Source organism: Sus scrofa, chromosome 2 (genome assembly GCF_000003025.6).
Source record: "Sus scrofa isolate TJ Tabasco breed Duroc chromosome 2, Sscrofa11.1, whole genome shotgun sequence".
NCBI classification, from domain to species: Eukaryota; Metazoa; Chordata; class Mammalia; order Artiodactyla; family Suidae; genus Sus; species Sus scrofa.
Window position 1 is genome coordinate 73,266,290 of NC_010444.4, and position 22,506 is coordinate 73,288,795.

Sequence of the window (22,506 nt, forward strand, 5' to 3'; positions counted from 1 at the left end):
GCAAGTCTAGCGCGCCGCCAGGATGGCCGGGCCATGGCGGCGGGTGCAGGCTGTGTCCGGCTGTGGGGAGCTGCGAGGTGGTGGGCGCTTCGGCGGCCGCTGCTGGCCGCCGCCGCGGGGCGGGTTCCGACTGCAGTCAGAGCGTGGTTGCCCAGAGGCCGGCGGGCCTGCGACGCCTCGCCTCCCTGGGCGCAGTGGGGCCAAGGCCCCGCTGCCGCGGGCCACTGGCGGGGACTTTGGGAGGCGAACAACCGCAGCAGCGGAGGCGCATTCTCGGGTGGCGAGGATGCCCCCGAGGGCGGCGCGGAGGATGGGGCCTCGGGAGTGGGAGGCAACGCCGGCGGCGGTGAAGGCCCAGTCATAACGGCGCTAACGCCCATGACGATACCGGACGTATTCCCGCACCTGCCGCTCATCGCCGTTACGCGCAACCCAGTGTTCCCGCGCTTTATCAAGATTGTCGAGGTAATGAGATCCCCCGCCTTGGCCTCCGTTTCCCCACGTCCTTACGTAGCAGGTTGGACCCAGGGCTCCTTTAGCACTCTCATGCCTCACGACTTTTTCCAGGCACGAGGCTTTTCGAGGGCTAGAGTTCGAGTCCTAGTCTTCCATCACTAGCTTGGTGAACTTGAGCCAGATTCCTCCCCGCTTCAGTTCCCTTCTGGAGAGTTGAATCCAGTGAGCTTAGGATTGTTCACTAACCCAAGTCATAGAAATTCGGTGCTGGGGCAGCTGAAAGCTTTGTTGCCCAGTTACTTTTCTGCGGATCTTAGTAAATGTTTATCATAACACTCTCTCCCAGAAGGCCAGCCTTCTGGTAGAAAGCAGAATTCATTCTTTTACTATTTCTTGACGTCATGTGCCCGATACGGTTCTAAGTGTTAGACAAGTCAGACACAGCCCCTCGGCCTGAGGATCTTATATTCTGGTGGAAGAAACAGTAAACAAGATCTTTTCAGACTAAAAGTCATGGGATGGGGGAGCAGTGCCAGGGTGATGTAATAGAAAGCAGCGGGAGTGCAAGGAACTTGAGTTTTAGAGTAGGAAAAACCCAAATGCCACCCCACCCCTTTAAAAAAAGTAATGTGGAAATGAGTCCGTGGAGGAGAAAGGTTATCTGTTAACTGCCTAAGCAAGGTCATACAATGAGTCAGCCTCTACCTTCACCCTCCAGCCTCCCCCCTTACAGTCCAGACTCTGCTGAACAAATCTCAGGGATCCATTGGCAAGGGAAAGGACAGTATAGAGGGGCAGCATTCAGCCACAAGGAGGGGACAACCTCCTCTCCTGTCTTGCTGCCCTTCCAAGGGCCTTCCCTGATGCAGGCAGTGGTTACTTGCAGGTCCCAGGGCTCAACCATGTGGGATCATAGCCTGGCCTCTCTGCCCCTGGGCAAGTGGTTCCTCTGGGCCTCCGTTGTCTCATCTGTGAAATGGGCATAATAATAGCAACTCATTTCTTAAGAGATAGTTGTAGGAGGTAAATGAGGTCACACGTGCAGGGTTTAGAACTGCCTTGTGCTTAATATACCTTCGTAATAAGGTACTGCTGTTTTCTGTGTGGTGCGCTTTTGACCCGGAGGTCTTTTTCCTTCCTTGACCCCCCCCCAACCCCCATCAGTCCTTCCTACCCTCCTAGGCCTCTTGGGCCAGGACTGTTCAGCAAGTGTGGTCCCCTTAGCCCTACACAGTGGCAGAGGCCCCTTGTCCTCAGTGCCCAAGTGGAGATAGGATTCCTGCAAAAGATTCTGTCTGTCCCCCACTCCCCTCAGGGCTAGCCAAGAGAGTTGTGGGAGTTGCTGCAGATCCTATGAGACTGGCTTGTTCTACTCTCACGTGGTATTCCTATTGCGATTACCTTGCAAATAACCAAGAAGGATCCTGCCAAAAAGAGGGGACAGCTGTTAAGATGTAGCGGTCAGCTGTGCGCAGAGGAGAAATTGGGAGTTTCCATGGGGTCTGGTCAGTGTTTGATTTTGCAGTTGGTGCTGTATGTGAGTAACTTTTCCCAGTACCTCCTTATTAGTGGTTTCTGAGTATAGATAGACCAGTGGCTTTTAATTTTTTGTGGGTCATGTATTCTCCTGCCAGATACCATGGTCTTTTCGTATGGAAAAAATGGATTTATAGTGTCAGAAATTCCCATACCACGTAGGAGTGGAGTGAATTAAAATTCTGCCTCTCAAAGCGTGGTCCCTGAACCGGCAGCATAGGCATCATCTGGGAGCGTTCTTGAAATTGCAGACTCTCAGGCCCACTTCAGCCCTCTTGAATCAGAAACTCCAGGGGTGGGGCCCAGCCATCTGTTTTAAGAAGTCCTCCAGGTAATTCTGATTCATGCCAAAGTTTGAGGGCTATTAAGTTAGAGTCTGCTCTGGGAATTAACACAGGCTTGAAGAAAATCAGTTGGGTCCCAAGGACACCTGTGCACCTCTCCATCACTTGTTTCCTAGGAAACGTCATTAGCCCTCTTCCTGCCATGCAATGACATGATCACAGTGCAATGTGCTGTGATCCTGGGGGCTTTCGATGATTAATGAGTAGAGTGTGGATGTGATTGGGATATATTTTCTGTGAAAATTGAAGGTTACCAGCCTATGGAGTGTGTCACATTTGAATTATGCACTTTTACTCTTGTCTCCCAAGAAGGGAAGCTGAGATTGTAAAGCTAAGGCGTTTCACCACAGAAACAGCTCTTGAAGTTGGAAGTGAGATCAATTTCTTGGTTCTGGCTGTTGATCTACTTTGAGCTTCTTTGGGAAGAGGGAAAAACAAAGGAATGCAGCTCATCAACACTGCCCTACTCCATTCTCCACACATCTGTCCTTTTTTGCAGGGGTGGGGGTGTTCAGGGGTCCTAGGACCATGTTGGTTAGTTCTAGATCAGATTAGCATATCCCCAGAGTAATACAGAGAATGGGCTAAAGCTGCTGTCAAAAAGTCAGCCAGAAAACCTACCTTGCGTTTCACTTTGTGGTCATTATCATGCTAGGTTAAAAATAAAAAGTTGGTTGAGCTGCTAAGAAGGAAAGTCCGCCTCGCCCAGCCATATGCCGGCGTCTTTCTAAAGAGAGATGACAAGTAAGTGTAATTTTTCTTTGCTCCCCCATTGAGATTGCTCTGGAGTGTAGCTCGCAGTAAATCCTGATCTGTGGAGTAGCTTGGATCTCTGATCTCTAACTCGAAGGAAATCAAGCAAAACCTACAGGGGATGAGGCCAAGGTCTGAGCACTGCTTTTTAGCCTGGACTGAAGACTCGGTTCAAAGCACCAGGTTTTCTCTGTGGTCCACAAGGGGGAGGTGAACCCTTGGTGTTAGGTGATGTGTGCCGTGACCGCCTTAGCCCCAGGGTGCCTGTGGGAGCGAGGAGGTCAAGGCTGGGGGGTGTGTCTCTCCTTACCCAAGAGAGCCTGAGTGCCTGTGTCCATGTTCCTTTGTGTCTCTCTCCCTCAGCAATGAGTCTGACGTGGTTGAGAGCCTGGACGAGATCTATCACACGGGGACATTTGTCCAGATCCACGAGATGCAGGACCTTGGGGACAAGCTGCGCATGATCGTCATGGGACACAGGAGGTGCGGGGGCCCAAGCGCACGGGGTGGGAAGAGCTGCCAGGGTGCCCCAGGTCCCAGCGCCGACCTGCCCATCTTGGTCACTGCAGTGACCAGGCCAAAGCTGGAGATGGAGCTCCCCTCTCGGAGCTCCCCTCTCAGAGCCCCTCTGGTAAAGTGGCTGTCTGGTCTGTCAGTGAGAAGCCATTTCTTATGCACATTCCACAAAGCACCCTGAAACTGCAGCTGGCACGGTGCCTTGTATTCTGCGTCTGGGTGTTGGTGAGCCTTCCCCCTGGTGCTGCTGTCTGCTTCTCTGTTCAGCTAGGCAATTTGCAGTCTGTCACTCAGCCAGACACGTTTCTCTGTTAGGTTGCTCTCCACCTCTGTTCAGCTGAAGGGCTCCCTGTGACTTCTGTGAGCCCCATCTTACTGTTATGCTTAATTGAGAAAAACCTGCATGATCAGCTGGGTGGCAGCTGGCAGAGACAAACCAGCATTCAGGTCTCCTGAGATGCTAGGCAAAAGCGTCCTGTGAGCAGATCACAGAGGAGACAATTCTGAGTCACAAGCCATTACCGTGAATGTTCTGAAAGCCCCTCATGGAAGATGCCCATTGGTGTGTGTTGATTCTACAGCTCTACATCCTTTTTTCTCCCATAGCCTTTTTCTGTGTCTGCTGGCAGCGCCGCCAGAGCACACTGGGGAAACGGCCTGTGCCAGCAGCGCTTCTGTGGACTGTCCTGGTGGTGTCCCTGCGGCACTGTGCCCCCATGCCCTGTCCATTTGCTCCTGTTAGTCTTTCTTAGGGAAGAGGCTCAGAAGGAGCAGAATAAGATGCAAACAGAATTAATAAAGATGGTGGTGGCTACTCACTGCTCTGCTGCCCTGCAGAGTGCTTTGTAGGACGAGTCTGGCTGACTCCTGAGGCCGCCTCTGTGCTCACGGCGTACCCACCTCCTCTTCTCTGTGCATCTTGGTCTGCTCCTGAAAAGCGGTCCTCTTGTTAATTACCCTCCAGTGACAGAAAGGAAGCAACAGGTCCCTGAACATAGGGGGCTAGTGTCTGCCAGGCCCTCGGGTGTGAGTGGAGAAGCAGATGTGGGTCCCCCTTGGGGAGCCGGCCCCCCAGCGTAGGGAGACAGGGGAACTGATCAGTCACAAGTTGGATTCTGATGATGGTGAGTGCTTGGTGGGAAAAAGAAGGTGGACAGTGCAGGTATGTATGCAGGTGGGGTGGACTTCACGTGGAGTGGTCGGGGGTGCCTCCTTGTGGAGGCGCCTTTGAATCTGGACCAAAGGACGTGAAGGAGCTGCTGTGTCGTGAGCCTGAGGCCAGGGGGTGCAGCCAGGGTCCCCCAGCCCCAACGGGCCCCAGAGCGGGGCTGCCACTGGCTTCCTCCGTGGAGGACAAGGGGCGTTGGTGTGGGAGACAGAATGGGTTGGCTGGAGTCTGGGGCAGAAGGGGATGTTGGTCTCGGGTTCTGAGGCAGCAGCCCCACTCCTCCTGGTGGCTGCAGGGCCCTGGACCTAGCGGTCCCCTTGGTGGTCGTTACCGTAGAGTTCACCGAGGGTCGGTCGCTCCCCAGCCTCAGTGGCTTCACCCCTCTCCTCGCCATCTTCAGGGTTCACATCAACAGACAGCTGGAGGTGGAGCCAGAAGAGCCGGAGGGTGAAAAGCAGAAGCCTCGCAGGAAGCCAAAGCGGAGCAAGAAGGAGGTGGAGGAGGATGGGGGCGCCAAGCAGCAGGTGGAGGTGGTGGTGGAGCCAGGCCTCAGCCCCACTGGCGAGGTGCTGATGGTGGAGGTGGAGAATGTCGTCCATGAGGACTTCCAGGTCACAGAGGAGGTGAAGGTGGGTCCGTGGGGCTCCCCAGGCACCGTAGAGCACTCTCTCCCTCAGGGTCTTGGGAGGAGCTGGCGTCAGGAAGGTAAGGAAGCCCAGAGGGGCCTGGCTGCTGTGAAGGAGGCAGGGTTTGAACCAGGTCCAGCCCAGTCTGCGCCCCCAGGCAAGAGCCTCCAGCCTGCCTTTCTGTCCTGGCTGCTCCTCCCAGGCCCAGGGGTGAGGGGAAGGGAGCAAGGCACATCCCCTGTGACCCGCAGCTTCAAGACAGGAAAGACAGCCTTCTGGCTACCTTGCCCCAAGCCTAGGCTAGCCCACTTTCTTTATAGCATGGCAAGCCAGCTCTTGAGACAGTGTCAGGATGTGTCCTTCCACCATCCTTCTCATGGGGCTGTGACTGGGTGGCCTGCCTCCGCCTGATGGAAGTGAAAGAGACTGGGCTGGTGGAAGGCCCCTCGCGTGTGTGGCACCTGGTGTCCAGGTGTAGCTGACAGCTTTGTTCTGAGCCTGGGCAGGTTCTGAGCATGTGGGCAGGAGTGCCACAGTCCATTGGTGATGTCTGCCAGGGGGCGGGAAGGGGCCCGGGGCAATCACATCCAGGGCGTCCAGAGCAGTGCTCTCGGGGAAGACATGCTGGGCATGTCCTGTGATTCTGCATCATTAGCCCCTGGGGCTGTTGAGTACTTGACGTGTGGCTGGTGTGACAGAGGAACAGAAGGTGTAGTTGTGTTTCATTTTAACTCCCTTAAACCTAAGCAGTGCCTGGTGGCTGCCATTCTGGGTGGTACTGCTTTAGTGTCCCCCTTTAGGGCTCTGGTACGGGGAGAGAGATGGCTACACTTGTAGGTGCATGGAGAGAAGCGCGGGGAGCTGGGAGAGCACTTTCCCTGCTGACACTCATGTCATGCGTGGCCTCCAGCTGCCCTGTTCTGATTCTTTCCACAAAGGTCATCCCAGGCAGATTAGGGACACACCTAGTGTCAGCAGGTGATCACACTGAAAAAGCCCAGCAGTGGCAGCCGCTTGCTACATACCCTCTAGTGACCTCAGTGTCCTTGGCTGCCTGGCCTCTGAAAACGAGGGATGGGTTTTATACTGCGAACTGTGCCTGGTGGTCCCGCCAGGAGCGTCGCCAGCCTCACTCTTGGTGGCAGCAAAGGCGAGAAGGACAGTACTATCCACGGCATCCACAGCAGAGGGGTCCCTGCCTCAAAAGGGAGCCTGGGTGAGGTTCTGGGGGGGGACGGGGAGAGCCACTTTTCCCCCAAAGGATGGCTCATTCTGAGGTCAAGGTTCTGAGCGGTCCATGGACATTCTGCTCCTGGGCCTCTGAAGCTGACTTGGGCTGGGCCAGGAGGGAGGGACTCTAGGGCCACAGTGCCCTCTGGTCCCAGTGGTCCATGGGGCCTCCCTGCTTGCCAGGCCCTGACTGCAGAGATTGTGAAGACCATCCGGGATATCATCGCCTTGAACCCGCTGTACAGGTTGGTCTCCAGCGCCCTCCTCAGGGCAGGGCTGGGGCCTGTCTGGCTCTTTCCACAGCTGGTCAGCTATCCTCCTGGAGAGTCTGGTGGGGCTTGGGGCCTCGTGTAGCTGGCGTTCCCTGGGGTGGGAGGTTGGTGGGGGCGTGGCTTACCTGGCCCTGGCCCTGGCCCTGGCCCTTGGCAGGTGCTCAGAGGGCCTGCATTTGGCCCCAGCTCTGTTGTCATCAGCCGGGGTAGAGGGAGGGAATCTTGGGGGTGGGGGTTGCTGTGGGGCTGCCGGGTGGCTTGTGTCTGGGCGAAGGCATGTTAGTTCCACTCCAGGACGGGCCAGTGAAGAGGCCCATCCCGCCACCGTGGAGGTCCTGGCACCCCACGGCAGCATCTCTGTCCCTTCCAGAGAGTCTGTGCTGCAGATGATGCAGGCCGGCCACAGGGTGGTGGACAACCCCATCTACCTGAGTGACATGGGCGCCGCCCTCACTGGAGCCGAGTCCCACGAGCTGCAGGATGTGCTGGAGGAGACCAATGTGAGTGCTGCCACCATGTATGGCTGTTCCTCCTGGGCTCCCGGGCTGGGACGGCATCGCCTTAGTCCCTGTCCTGTCCATCCGGCCCCTCGTTCTTTGTAGCTGTTGTGTACTGTCCTGCTGGGCAACATCCATCATTTAGCGAGTGGTGTGTGATTGGGTTGTCTCCAGTTTTGCCCTTAAGAGCAGCACCTCTACAAATGCCCTGGGCCACCCAGCCTGCAGACCTAGGGTGTGGCTGGAGGACTGGGCTTGCTGGCTCAGATGGCGTTGGCCTCTCGGATTTGGGAAGGGATGGCCTGTCCATCTGCCCCAATTTGCACGCCCTCTGCCCTGCTTCCCCCATAGATGGACACCGACTTCTGACCATCCTCTCACGTCTTCCCTTTCTTGACAGATTCCCAAGCGGCTGTATAAAGCCCTGTCCCTCCTCAAAAAGGAGTTTGAGCTGAGCAAGCTGCAGCAGCGCCTGGGCCGCGAGGTGAGCGGGGGAGCAGCCTCTGCTTCCGGCTAGACCCCGTGCGTGTAAACATCAAGCTGATGCCAGCGGCTGAGTGCAGAGGAGAGGTCCCCGGACTGCCCCGACTGTTGAGGGAGCCCTGGGTGATATGTTAGAAGTCAGGAGCCGGCCTGGGGAAGGTTGAAAGCTATTTCCCAAGACTCAGCTGTTGGAGGCGCACCTTTCCAACTTCAAATTTGTGGCCTGCTTGGATTGTCAGTTACTTCATTTTTTCCAGATTTAGCTCACTTTAGTCACTTTTTTGTTTTGTTTTTTACTTTTATGGCCATACCAGTGGCACATGGACATTCCCGGGCCAAGGATTGACTCTGAGCCACAGCTCCCACTTGTGCCGCATTTGTGACAACACCAGATCTTTTAGCCCACTGTGCCAGGCTGGGGATCAAACCCCCATCTCCACAGCAACCTGAGCCACTGCAATTGGATTCTTAACCCACTGCCCCACAGTGAGAACTCCTATTATTTTTTTTTTTTTTTTTAATTTTCCCACTGTACAGCAAGGGGGTCAGGTTATCCTTACATGTATACATTGCAGTTACAGTTTTTTCCCCCACCCTTTCTTCTGTTGCAACATGAGTATCTAGACATAGTTCTCAATGCTATTCAGCAGGATCTCCTTGTAAATCTATTCTAGGTTGTGTCTGATAAGCCCAAGCTCCCGATCCCTCCCACTCCCTCCCCCTCCCATCAGGCAACCACAAGTCTCTTCTCCAAGTCCATGATTTTCTTTTCTGAGGAGATGTTCATTTGTGCTGGATATTAGATTCCAGTTATAAGTGATATCATATGGTATTTGTCTTTCTGGCTCATTTCACTCAGTATGAGATTCTCTAGTTCCATCCATGTTGCTGCAAATGGCATGATGTCATCCTTTTTTATGGCTGAATAGTATTCCATTGTGTATATATACCACTTCTTCCGAATCCAGTCATCTGTCGATGGACATTTGGGTTGTTTCCATGTCCTGGCTATTGTGAATAGTGCTGCAATGAACATGCGGGTGCATGTGTCTCTTTTAAGTAGAGCTTTGTCCGGATAGATGCCCAAGAGTGGGATTGCAGGGTCATATGGAAGTTCTATGTATAGATTTCTAAGGTATCTCCAAACTGGAGAACTCCTATTATTTAGATTTTATGTTAGAAGAAAAATTCATATCATTCTCTAAATGGGAAACTTACAAGGCAGCTCTCCCACATGAAGAGCACAAGATGGCAGGACACTCTGGGCGGGTGCTGGTACTGACTTGGGGTCCTGAGCCTGCGTCCTGCTGTCCCTTCTGTTAGAAGGGATCGGGAGTTCCTTCTTGGCTTAGCGGATTAAGGATCCAGCATTTACTGCTGTAGTGTGGGTTTGATCCCTGACCCAGGAACTTCCATGTGACATAGGCATGGCCAAGAAAAAAAGCACAGCATCCCTGAGGCAAGGTTCGGGGGGTGGGGGTGTGCTGGCATTAGGCCTGGCCTTTTCTCATCAAAACCAGGATTGAAGGGCCATACCTTCCCCGCCCTGGAATTTGGCATTACCACCAGGCCTGTGTTTGGGAGTACTTGGGGTTGAGGTGGGAAATCGGAGGCTGCACCCCAGTGTCTGTCCTGAGTCTCAAGGAAGCAGCAGGCCCACCCATCCCCTTGGTCTGACAGCAGCTTCTTGGCCACGCAGGTGGAGGAGAAGATCAAGCAGACACATCGCAAATATCTGCTGCAGGAGCAGCTGAAGATCATCAAGAAGGAGCTGGGCCTGGAGAAGGACGACAAGGATGCCATCGAGGAGAAGTTCCGAGAGCGGCTGAAGGAGCTGGTGGTTCCCAAGCACGTCATGGATGTGGTGGATGAGGAGCTGAGCAAGCTGGGCCTGCTGGACAACCACTCCTCTGAGTTCAAGTGAGCGCCGAGGGCCGGGACACCGATCCGGGGGAGCCAGGAGGGTGGGTCCCGTGGGCACCTTCTGGCCACAGCAGGCGTCAGTCAATGTAGGCAGACCTCAGGTACACCGGGACCCCAAGGGTTTGGCTCCAAACCACCACAGTAAAGTGAGTCACATGGATTTTCATGGTTTCCCAGTGGGTATGAAAGGTTTGCTTGCACTATACTGTAGCTTGTTGTGTGCGATTGGGTTATGTCTAAAACAGCAGCGTACATGCTTTGGAGTTCCCTTGTGGCTCAGTGGGTTAAGGATTTGGTGTCATCACTGCTTTGGAACTTCCATATGCTCTGGGTGTGACCAAAAAAGGAAAGAAAAAAATACAGGTTTTAATTAAAGAGTAATTTAGACAGAACAATGTAGATCAACTATAATAGAAAAAATAAAAACTAAAATTAAAAAAAAAAAGTACTTGAGTGGTTAAGATTCAGCAGTTTTGACTGTTGCAGCCCAGATTCAGTCCCTGGCTGGGAACTGAGATCCCACATGAAGCTGCTGCACACACTACCCACCCCCCCCCCCAAAAAAAAAGAAGAGGAGAAACTTTTTTTTGCTTTTTAGGGCTGTAGCATATGGAGGTACCCAGGCTAGGGGTCCATTCGGAGCTGTAGCTGCCGGCCTACACCACAGCCACAGCAAGGAGGGATCCGAGCCAAGTCTGTGACCTACACCACAGCTCATGGCAGTGCCGGGTCCTTAACCCCCTGAGGGAGGCCAGGGATTGAACCTGCATCCTCATGGATCCTGGTTGGGTTCGTTAACCACTGAGCCACAAAGGGAACACCAAAACTTTATTTCTGAAATGGTTATCACTTGACAAGGCAGGATTACCACAAACTTTTGAAGTGTAAAACACACAGTTTTTGCCAAGTGCAGTAGCCAAGGCATGCCTGGGCTGTGGTGGGTGCTCACTGGCTCTTGTCTGTCCCGTGGTAGCGTCACCCGGAACTACCTGGACTGGCTGACATCCATTCCGTGGGGCAAGTACAGTGACGAGAACCTGGACCTGGCCCGCGCCCAGGCAGTGCTGGAGGAGGACCACTATGGGATGGAGGACGTCAAGAAGCGTATCCTGGTGAGGCCCCGCTAGCTTGCCCCTCTCCAGGGCCCCCGCCCGCCTCCCCGATCCTGCTCGATCACCCGGGCGGGTGCCGAGGGGCAGAGGCTCTTGTGGTCTGGATCCGTGTGCGTGGTGGGGCCCTGGGGGCCTGGGACCCAGGGTTCCCCCTGGGCTGTGGGGAAGACCCAGAGGAGCTCCCTGTGAATCCAAGGGTGCAGAAGGGGCTTGGCTAAGGCAGGGCTGGTGCGTGGGTCAGAAGGGGCTGAGGAAGGTGAGGGGCAGAGGGACCAGTGTTATAGTGGCTTGGAGATGTCAGGGGCTGCCCAGGCCACCCTGGCCTGCTCCAGGGTCTCACCGGTTTACAGGGGAATAAAAATTGTGCTGGCAATAGGAGAAAATTGGCCAGAGGTGTCCAGCTCTGGGCATGTGGGCTGGTGGGAGAGAGGATGTGATCCAGGTGGACGAGCTGCTGCGTGGGCCTGGCGTTGGGGTCACCCACAGTCAGTCACCCGCCTCCTCCCAGCTCCTGCTCTTCCTGTTGGTGCCACGGGCTGTCCCTGTGGCAATGACAGTCCAGTCAGCTCAGCCCTGTCCTGTCTCACAGCCCCGGATGCCTGGGAGGTGGGGAGGCTGATGCCCGGCGGGGGGCCCCTTGCCATGCAGAAAGGGCAGCGGGTGTCTCATGGGAGCCGCCTCTGCCCGCAGGAGTTCATCGCCGTCAGCCAGCTCCGGGGCTCCACCCAGGGCAAGATCCTCTGCTTCTACGGCCCCCCGGGCGTGGGCAAGACCAGCATCGCCCGCTCCATCGCCCGTGCCCTGAACCGGGAGTACTTCCGCTTCAGTGTCGGGGGCATGACGGACGTGGCTGAGATCAAGGGGCACAGGTAGGCCTGGCTCCTCTTCCCCTGGGACTCACCCCCACCTCCCGTCAGGCTTCCTTCCTCCTGGGTCTCTTCCTGCTCTGGTAGCGCTGGAGAGTCGAAGGTGAGATGGTCTCCCCAGTGAGGCCTTGGTTCTTTTCTCCCTCGTCAGGCTCAGAGCAGAGGCTGGCATCCCCTGTGTCCAGGCTCCCAAGGCCAGTGGGCCCATGGGGCACTCCCTTCTGTGGGGCACCCAGGCTATGGTGTTCTGGGCTCCCTGCTGCGCAGGCCTCAGCAAAGAATGGTTCTTTGAAAAGCCTCGGTGAGGCAGAAAAGCCCGGTTTACAACCTGTTTCCATCCTGTGGTGTTCAAAGACGATGTCAATCTGTGTTTACAAGTTATTTTTCTGGCTTTTCTAAAAACATGGACAGTTCTGGCTGCCTGGGGCGGGATCAAAGCACTCGTCTGGTGCAGCCCCCTCTGCTCCTTACTGTCTTGAGTCCCAGGCGAGCTGGCCAGTCTTGCGCCCCCCTGGTCAGGAGCCTGGTGTGACCTCCAGGACTTTGCAGAAGGGAGCTGGGGCGGGGGGGCTGGCGGTAGGGTCAGTAGGGGATGAGGCTGGTGCTGCCTTGGGTGCGGGGCCACTGGGAGGCCTGCAGGGTGGGGCAGTGCAGGAGTTTGCGTGGGCTCAGGGTGAGCCCTGAGGGTGGCGGGGCCAGTGGGGGCGGCCTGACAGGGGGCAGGGCAAGTTCAGCGGGATGGAGGTGGAGGAGAGGCACAGAGGGGAGGCAGAGGCAGGCCTGGGTCCCTGGTTCAGGGACTGCCCGGGAGCTGCAAACAAGCCCCATTCGCCGGGGTGAGGAAAGGCCTTGGCTGAGTTTCTAGGCAGCACAGGAGGTGTGTGATACCGGGGGGATCTCATCAAGGAAACGGCACCCAGAAGGGTGGGAGCAGGTGGGCCGGGCCTCTGTGCTGACATTGGTCTGGGACACTGAGACAAGGAGAGGGACCTGACCGTTGCTGCATTGGTGATAGCCAAACCCACCTCTGCCCACCACCCTCCAGGGCTCCCACCTCCTTCCAGATGAAAGTCCAAGTCCTCCCCAAGGCCACAAGGACCTTCATGACCTGCCCCCTTTCCTCTCTCTCTCCCCCTCACTCTTTTCTAGCCACACAGGACCCCTCACTGTCTCTCCAACACACCAGACAGGATCCTGCCCCAGGGCCTTTGCATGGGCTGTGTGCACTGCCTAGAATGCCCCTCCCCCAGGTGGCTCCTTACCTACATGGCTGCTCCTTACCTCCTCTGCTTGAAGCCTTTCCCTAAGACATTCCTTATCCCTCTAAAATACTGCCTGCCTTGGAGTTCCCATTGTGGCTCAGTGGTGAAAAATCTGACTAGTACCTGTGAGGATGTGGGTTCAATCCTGGCCTTGGTCAGTGGGTTAAGGATCCGGCATTGCCATGAGCTGTGGTGTGGGCCACAGATGCAGTTCCAATCCTGCGTTGCTGTAGCTATGGCATAGGCTGGCAGCTATAGCTCTGATTCAACCCCTGTGGGAACTTTCATAGGATACACATGGGGCCCTAAAAAGCAAAAAGAAATAAAAATATGGCCTGCCTCCCCCCCCTTCCCAAGTGGCATTCAGATCCCTTGTGCCTGCTTTCTGTCTTTGTAGCAAACATGAAGTCATTTGTAACTTGGGATTTCCTCCTCTGCCTGGTTTGTGGTCTCTCTGCTCTGCTGGGGCGCAGCTCACAGCACAGGACCCATGTCTGGTTTGTTCCCTGCCAGTGCCAGGCGGGAGCCTGCAGTCGAGCTGGGGCAGAGCAAGTAGGTTTCAGGAGGCACTCCTGAGGATGTGCTGTTAGGACCAGGATCCCCAGGACCTCACACCCTGGCGTGGTGGCCGTTCCTGCTTCAGCCCTAACTGCTCCCCACCCCTCCCCTTCTGTCAGGTCTGGCAGTGCAGGCTGGATTTCGCCGTCTGAATGGGAGGTGTTGGCTAGGGGACAGGTCTAGGAGGAACCTGGCTATGACTCTGTCTCCCCGCCCTCCCCACACACACTTGGGAACCTAAAGCCATCAGGGTGACCAGGTGCTCTGCCCACCCACACGGTGTGGAAGCATTTATTCTCCGCTGGGACCTCACTGTACGCATCTCTCTCTCCTCTGGGCGGCAGTGGGGGATCATGGTGGTCCTGGAGCTCTAGACAGTGAGGCCCTGACTGCCCTGCATGCCCTCTTCCGCAGGCGGACGTATGTGGGCGCCATGCCTGGGAAGATCATCCAGTGCCTGAAGAAGACCAAGACGGAGAACCCCCTGGTCCTCATAGATGAGGTTCGTGAGGCCCGGAGGGGATCCCCCCTGCAAGCCCCCTGAGGTTGGACATGGGCCCTGCCATGTCTAGGCAGCCCTGACTAGATAGTCTGTTCAAGGTGAAACCTTGGCCCCTGCGGTTTTGATGTTCCCTGAGTCACCGTGGGTGGCCTTGCTGCAGGAAGCTGTCTCATAACACTGGTCCCTTCCTGCCTTGGAGGCCCCCTCCTGCCCACAGCCGCCTGTGGGGCCAGTCCTCCTGTCCCTGCTCCAGGCCAGTGCTAGCTCACTCTGGGCCCAGCTGCTCCCGCTGGCGTATCTGGTGAGCAGGTGCTGGTGGCCGACAAGGAGCCAGCAGCACCCACCTGCTGCCACCTCTTCAGGTGGACAAGATCGGCCGGGGTTACCAGGGGGACCCCTCCTCAGCGCTGCTCGAGCTGCTGGACCCTGAGCAGAACGCCAACTTCCTGGACCACTATCTGGATGTGCCTGTGGACTTGTCCAAGGTTCGGGTTCCGCCTCAGGGCCGGGCCGGTGGGGAGAGGCGGGCAGCCTGGTCCTCCAGCGCCTCACCGCCCCCTCCCCCAGGTGCTGTTCATCTGCACGGCCAACATCACCGAGACCATCCCCGAGCCGCTGCGGGACCGGATGGAGATGATCAATGTGTCGGGCTACGTGGCCCAGGAGAAGCTGGCCATTGCAGAGGTGAGGTGGCCCTGCCGGCCCAGCCCTGGGGAGGGGTGCCCCACTGCCGCTTGGGCTCAGGAAATAGCCGAGCGTCCACTGGGTGCCATTCATGCAGCGTCACCTTTCTGACGCTGTGGGGGGTTTCCCACACCAACCAGTTTCCAGGCAGGGGTTCTGTAATTCAGTACCGTTCTTCTCCCTGGGCTCCGCCACCCAGTGAGGCACCTGCAAACTTCCAAGCCAGAGATTGAACCCGATCCGCAGCTGCAAGGCCAGATCCTTAACCCCTGTGCAGCCGCAGAGACACCACCAGATCTTTCAGCCACCAAGCCACGGTGGGAACTACAGACCACCCAAAAACAGCACCAGACCTACAGGTTCAGGGCTCAGACCCACAGCACTGCCCCCACTGTAGATGTCACTCACAGGTCTCCAGCTGTGCTTACCTTAGCCCTGCTAAGGTAACTCACTGGAACAGCCTGCAGAATTCAGGGCGACAGTTGACTCCCTAATGCTGGTTTATTATAAAGGATACAACTAGCGAATAGCCAAAAAAGATGATTGCGAGGGGCAGGGTAGGGGAGTGGTCCCTTACGTGGCACAGTTGATCAGATCATTGGTGCTTGGCTCACTCTGCAGCTCCCTCCCCTCCCTGGGGTCTGAATGTTCTGGTCCTCCAACCTTTTGGTTGGTTCTTTGGGCCACCAGTTCCCATCTAGCTATACTAATGAGTCACCTCATTGGCACAGACTCAGGTTTTCTCAAAAGGGGCTTCGTGTGAATAAGAAAGGATGCTCTTGGAAGTTTCTGTTTGGTGCAGTGGTTTAAGGATCTGGTGTTGCTGCTGATGTGGCACAGGTTGCAACTGCATTACCAGTTCAATTCCTGGTCCAGGAACTTCCACATGCCACAGTTGTGGCTCTTCTCACACCTGCTCCTCAGGCTATTCTAAAGGTCTTAGAAGCTCTTGTGCAGGGAGCTGGGGCTGAAGATCCAGTGTGAATCTTTGGTTATGTCCCATCGCCATAGGCTGCACAGTAAGAGCAGGAAGAGACATGCCGTGAGCACAGTGTTGAGGGGAACCCAGCCCCACCTGGGCCTTCAGGGCCCAGCACTGTCTTGGGATGGTGAGTTCATCTCTGATAGGAAATTCCCCCTTTATTGCCCTGCTGCCTCGTGGTCACCCAGGCGTCGGTGCTGGGTCACCACATTTGTGGGTGCGAGAGCAAGGCCGCTGTCAGCAGCTTTGGTTCCCGGGGTTACACGGCTGCCTGACTGGGCTTTCCTGAGCCAAGGCTCAGCCAGGATTCGTGTCTCTGTCTGCAATTCTGTGTAAGGAAGCCTCCCTGGTCAGGGAGCCCCTTAACTTTTCCTGGTGCCCGGCGTGTGTGGTGCCTTTACTCGCCTCAGTCAGCCGAGGGGAGCCGTGTGCCCCATGCACTGTTTTTTTCCTGGAAGAGACCTGAGTGCATCTCATCCCCTTGAGCCTTTTGCAGCCCTGGGTAGACACGGGCTCTCAGCCTTTGCAATCCCCTTGGGGGTTGGAAGGAGGAAGAGCTGTTGAGTGAGGTGGTCGCAGGGGTCCTGGGGACTCTGCCACATCCTCTGTCCCCACAAGCATGGAGACTAGATGGAGGCAGCCCGGCTTCGTTGTGGATGGAGGGCGTCCTTCAAACACCCGAAGGGGCAGCAGGAGGAACGTGAGAATCGTGGCTTGCATCTGTCCCAGTCAGTGCTCGGGACTGGGACAGCGACTGCTGTGACAGGAGTGGCGCTGGGCCATTGTGTCCTCCGACCTGCTCCCCACCCCCATCTGCCCTGGGCAGCGGCCACATAACCAGCCAGCAAGCAAGTCCAGGGGACCCAGGGGAGCCTTCCTTCCCTGGAGGAAGAGGCAGCTACGATGACACCTGGAGGGTGGGCAGGAGTCGGAGCTGGGCAGAGGATGCAGCAGGAGCAGAGGCCTGGAGCCTTGGGAATAGGTGGGGGCGGTGGGTCCCAGGCCCACTGTTCAGGATCCTGGCACCTGCCAGGCCGTCAACCTGGATGCTCTGCCGCCCCTTCCTGGCCTCGCCGTTCTCTCACTTCAGGTCTTGGCTTGGCTGCCTGGAGCAGCCTTCTGACACCCTGGGGACAGGGACTCTGCGGGCCCAGGGTCTGTGTTGGTGACCTTGTTTACCCAGCAGGGGTCTTTGGAAGGCTGGGGGGGTGGGCCATGGGAGGGGCGTTGGTGCTTGACTGAGGCCTTGAGGGTCCTGATGGTGGCACTTTCTTCCCTGGCAGCGGTACCTGGTGCCTCAGGCCCGTGCCCAGTGTGGCCTGGACGAGAGCAAGGCCAAGCTGTCGTCAGACGTGCTGACCCTCCTCATCAAGCAGTACTGCCGAGAGAGCGGCGTCCGCAACCTGCAAAAGCAGGTGGAGAAGGTGAGCAGGTCTGGCCAGCAGGTGGACTTGAGGGCGTGATGACGAGTGAGCGACACTCAGGAAAAGTGATGATCCTACTCACAGGAGGCCCCCCAGAGGAGTCACAGCAGTAGGGACAGGAAGTAAGCGGGGGTGGGGACAGTGTCAGTTTGGGAAGATGAGAATCCAGGAGATGGATGGTGAGGATGGTTGTGGGCTTAAAAATGGTTACGATGGAGGAGTTCCCACTGTGGTGCAGTGGGTTCTGAATCCGACTGCAGGAATTCCCATTGTGGCTCAGTGGAAGCAAACCTGACTAGTATCCAGGAAGATGCGGGTTTGATCCCTGGCCCCACTCAGTGGGTTAAGGACCTGGCGTTGCTGTGAGCTGTGGTGTAGGTCGCAGTTGCAGCTCGGATCTGGCGTGGCTGTGGTATAGGCTGGCAGCTACAGCTCTGATTAGACCCCATCCTGGGAACCTCCATATGCCGTGGGTGCAGCCCTAAAAAGCCAAAAAAAAAAAAAGATGGTTTTACGTTGTGTGTGTTTTACCACAGCTGTAAGAAATTGAAGAGAAAGCATGTGGAGGTGTGTTGGAAGCAGGGGTGGTTCTGCGGCCTGGCCAGCCCCCCAACCTGCCACTGTGCCCGCAGGTGTTACGGAAGTCCGCCTACAAGATTGTCAGCGGTGAGGCCGAGTTTGTGGAGGTGACACCTGAGAACCTGCAGGACTTTGTGGGGAAGCCGGTGTTCACAGTGGAGCGCATGTACGACGTGACGCCCCCCGGTGTGGTCATGGGCCTGGCCTGGACCGCCATGGGTAAGTGGTCTGCACCTGGAGGTGGTGGGGCTCTGCCCGTCCCTGGTTGTCTCTTCTGGGAGGTCTGTCACCACAGGCTGTTCTGAATGGTGCCCCCGCTGGGCCAGCCTGCAGTAAGGCCAGGGCATGAGGGCTGATTGTGGGGATGATGGGGACCAGAAGGCAGCAGCGCCCCCAGGAGCTTTGGATGACACTGCCAGGTTTGCTTGGAGGGGTGCCCTCCGCAGCATGTGACCCTGTGGCCTGGAGACCACCGCTCACCGCTCAGCAAGGGAGAGGCCAGGGAGCCGTGGGGGATGGGTCAGAGGGGCTTCTTGTACTGGTGGCCTTGCTCAGCCCACTCACACCGTCAGGGTGCTTTGAAGGGTTGGTGGGGCCTTTTGTACGTATTGTCTTTTTGTTTTTTGCTTTTTACATGCAGCATATGGAAGTTCCCAGGCCAAGCATTTCCAGCCCCCTGACTATACCACAGCCACACCAGATCCGAGCTGCATCTGCTGCCTAAGCTGCTGCTCACGGCAATGCCAGATCCTTAACCCCAAGTGAGGCTGGGGATCAAACCCACATCCTCAGAGATATCAGGTTTCTGTGACATCTCTGTTGAGCTACAAGAGGAACTCCTCCCGGGTTGTCCTGGCATATGGCAGGCAGGGGTCTGCAGCCCTGAGGCAGCAGCTGCCAGGACTGTGGGCACAAGGTGTGAGGGAGCTGGGGAAGGCATGGTGAGGGGCATCTCCCAGGGCCCCCCAGCAGCCAGAGGGTGGCGGTGTCCCACGGTTCATGGGCTTTGCTCTGGGTTTCCCAGGAGGCTCTACACTGTTTGTTGAGACGTCTCTGAGGCGGCCACGGGACAGAGACAGCACCAAGGGGGACAAGGATGGGAGCCTGGAGGTGACAGGCCAGTTGGGGGAGGTGATGAAGGAGAGTGCCCGCATCGCCTACACCTTCGCCAGGGCCTTCCTGATGCAGCATGACCCCACCAACGAGTACCTGGTGACCTCGCACATCCACCTGCACGTACCTGAGGTGAGTCCCCCACCCTGCCCCATGCCCCCGCTGTCCCGTGTCCCCCTGCCTGCAGCAGGCCCACCACTCCTCTCCCCGCAGGGTGCCACCCCGAAGGATGGCCCCAGTGCGGGCTGCACTATCGTCACGGCCCTGCTCTCCTTGGCTATGGATCGGCCGGTGCGGCAGAACTTGGCCATGACAGGCGAGGTCTCCCTCACAGGGAAGGTCCTGCCTGTGGGTGGCATCAAAGAGAAGACCATTGCGGTGAGTGGCCCACTGGGGCTTAGGAACACGGGTACCCACAAGGCCACACCTGCCTCCAGGCAGGAGGGGTGACTTACATATGGGGAATGAGGCCCAGCAGGCACAGGCTTGGTGTCCAGGGCTATTGGTTCTCAGCTTTTTTTCAAGGCTCTGGAGAACCTGACATGAGCCTCCAGCTGGGCTCCTTTGTGGGAGGATTGGGGCCTCCTGCTCTCTGGCTGCTGGCCTGACCTAGCACCCAGGATAATGTGTGCAGCAGAGGCTAGAGGAGCAAGATCTGGGCCCCTCTGGTGACCAAGGGGCCCAGAGCCTGGGGTCTCAGTGCGTTGTAGGTTGGACTCAGGTGGATTGAGGGGGCCAAGTCAGCCCACGGCAGAACCCTGCTCTCTCCCACCTTCTGCCTAAGCCCCCACTGGTTCTGGCTGCCCCCAGGCTCTGGCCCTTGCACCCCACCCTCAGCAGACCACAACCCAGGTACCTAGTTTTCCTCACTTGCAAAGTGGGAGGGAGGTTCAGTGATTGCGTGCTGTGTTCCTAGAGTAGCACATGGTGACACATGGGAATCCCTGTCCACCAAGGGGCATTCAGGCTGAGGGATAGGTATGTGGCCATCTCTAGGTCCTCCGCCCTTAGGTGCAAAACCTCTAAATATAAAGCAGGATGGGCTGTGACTAACCCAGAAAACCACAGACCTTGCACTTCACACACTTCCAGACTGCTCTGGGCTGGGGAAGCCACAGTGGCCTCTGGAGTAACAGCACAACAGAAGAGGATGGGTTCTTGCCCCATGTTACTGGAGCAGAGGCCCAGGGGGCCTGGGAGCTGGTTCCCTGCCTGGACCTCCTCACTGACCTGCCATCCCTTCCCTCCCAGGCCAAGCGAGCTGGGGTGACATGCATTGTCTTGCCGGCTGAGAACAAGAAAGACTTCTATGACCTGGCCGCCTTCATCACCGAGGGCCTGGAGGTGCACTTTGTGGAGCACTACCGTGAGATCTTTGATATCGCCTTCCCTGAGGAACAGGCTGAAGCCCTGGCCGTGGAGCGGTGACAGCTGCCCTGGGCACTGCTGGCACCACTGGGCCAAGCTGGGAGGAAAACTGCACTAGGGGAGGCTTCAGGCAGCGGAGCCACAGGAAGCTCGGAAGAGGACTGGAGCCCACGACCTCAATTATGGCTTAATCACAGACTATTTAATTATGATTAAAACCAATTTCCAGTACTGCTTGCCTATGTGGCTGTGTGTCTACCACCATGCCCCTCACCAGGGTGCCCCCCTACCCTGGGGGGTGGGTCTGTGTGAAGTTTCCATCAGGTAAGATCCCTTCCCAGGGGCAGCACAGAAAGCCAAGCTTCAGAAAAGGCTTTATTAGGCACAGAGGGGAGGGGGCTCAGTCCTTCTTGGCTGCTGCTTTCCTCATGGCCGCTAGAACATTGCTCAGCTCCTCTCTCTTCCTCTTGGCACGGATATGTGTCCCCACCTGCCGAGCAACAAGGGCTGTGAACATGTGCCCCAAACCCACCCACCCACCACGGGGGTCCTACAAACACCCCCTTTTTGGTCACCCCACGGCACATGAAGTTCCTGGACCAGGAACCAGAACTGAGCCACAGCTACAAACCAAGCCGCAGCAGCGCAACACTGGATCCATAACCTGCTGTGCAGGGCCGGGGATGCAACCTCCACACTCCAGTGCTCCCAAATTGCTGCCAATCCCCTTGTACCACAGAAAGACCCCCTACTTACCCTTTTCTTGATGAACTTGAGGGCCCGCTTGTCTTTGGAGACCTTGAGCAGCTCCATGGCCCGCCGCTCATAAGGCGCAAAGCCGCACACCTCCCGGATCATGTCCCGTACAAACTTGGTGTGCTTGGTGAGGCGCTGCAGGAGAAAGGAGTATCATTCCAGGTGGCACTCTATCTGGCACCAAAGAGAAGCCCAAACCCCTCCCAGCCCCCAAACTCACATCTTACCCTAAACCATATCAAAGCACATCATACCAGGCCCTTTGCACAGGCTGCTCCCTTGGCCCAGAACCTCCTCCCCCTGCACACCACGGAGTGGGGGCCGCTTAACGAAGCAGCACATAACTCCCGGCGAGGTTGACACTCAAAGCTTTCCCTCCACATTCCAGCCCCAGTGCAGCTACAGCTCCTTTTCTTCTGTGGCCGCTCGGTGGCACATAAAAGTTCCCGGGCCAGGGACTGAATCCGAGCCGCAGTCGCTAACTATGCCGCAGCTGTGACAACACCAGATCCTTAACTCACTACCAAGGCGGGGATCAAATCTGTACCAGCGCTCCCGAGACTGCCGAGCTACGGCGGGAACTCCCCAAGCACCATTCTACTCGGCAAGCTCCTGCCCATCCATCAAAACCCGCTCCCAACTTGCTCCTGCCCTAGCTTCCGAATCCTGGTTCTGTGCCGGGCCGGCGGGTACCCAGCATCTCCACTCTGCTCTGGGAAAGACCGACACCCCTTTTCTTGCGCACCCAACCACGAGAGCTCCGCGCTACCTGCGGGACTCGACACCCCCACTGTGCTCTCGGAGCCTTTGCTCAGGCCCTGCCCTCTGCCCAAAAAGCTCTTCCTAAACACCGCCCCCCCCCACCCAGCGGCCCAGGACCGCGCGCCCCAGCACTCACCCCGCGGCGGCGGCTGTGCCTCGGCTTGCTCACGTTCTTGGTCACTTTATGGCCCTTGTTGAGGCCCACAGCCATGGGGTAGCGCAGAGCCATGGCTACAGACAAGGAAGGGGGGAAGGGGAGAAGGGGTGAAGGTGAGCCTCGGCTCGGCCCCTGACGCCCGGAACTCCGAGCCTCTGCTACCCGGGGCTCGCTCGCCGCACCCAACCACACCCTCGGGCTGCACTGGGGCCCAGAGGCCTGGATGGGAGCGGATCCCACCTTTCCAAAGCCCCACTAACCTGCCTCTCTCCAATGGCTGCCGCGGCGGAAGGGCCTCCACCGCGCGGAACTCTGGGATATCTACCCACCGGCGGGAGGCACGGGCCAGAGAGGCAGGAATGACGCGGGCTCCCCCTGGCGGCTGGAGGAGTCCCTGCGGGCTCCCCAGAACATGGCGCGTTTACCCCAGTCACTCCAGACCAGGAGTCGGACTGGGTGGGCGTGGCTGTGGTTGAGACGCTTCCCTCTGCTAGTCTGTGGAGTGTTGGAATTCTACTTCTGTTGTCAGCTGGCTGTCCCTGTGCAAGGAGACTTCACCTCCCACTACCTGAATTTC

The 22,506-nt window shown here is 57.1% G+C and overlaps 2 protein-coding genes across 2 annotated transcripts; one reads left to right on the top strand and one right to left on the bottom strand.

Moving 5' to 3' along the window:
- On the top strand, window positions 21-20,485 carry LONP1 (lon peptidase 1, mitochondrial). Its single transcript, NM_001243220.1, is given in 18 exon segments — window positions 21-465; window positions 2,992-3,080; window positions 3,453-3,572; window positions 5,174-5,402; window positions 6,813-6,874; window positions 7,272-7,401; window positions 7,799-7,882; window positions 9,581-9,801; window positions 10,778-10,916; window positions 11,607-11,785; window positions 14,017-14,104; window positions 14,467-14,589; window positions 14,672-14,788; window positions 17,054-17,194; window positions 17,827-17,992; window positions 18,798-19,018; window positions 19,100-19,264; window positions 20,138-20,485. Coding segments are annotated over 18 exon segments (2,883 nt in total). The 5' UTR covers window positions 21-33; the 3' UTR covers window positions 20,315-20,485.
- On the bottom strand, window positions 20,617-22,223 carry RPL36 (ribosomal protein L36). Its single transcript, NM_001244687.1, has 4 exons — window positions 22,190-22,223; window positions 21,909-22,003; window positions 21,011-21,145; window positions 20,617-20,744 (listed from the first exon to the last, which is right to left on the bottom strand). Exons 2-4 carry the CDS (start codon window positions 21,999-22,001, stop codon window positions 20,655-20,657), a joined length of 318 nt encoding a protein of 105 aa, NP_001231616.1. The 5' UTR covers window positions 22,002-22,003; window positions 22,190-22,223; the 3' UTR covers window positions 20,617-20,654.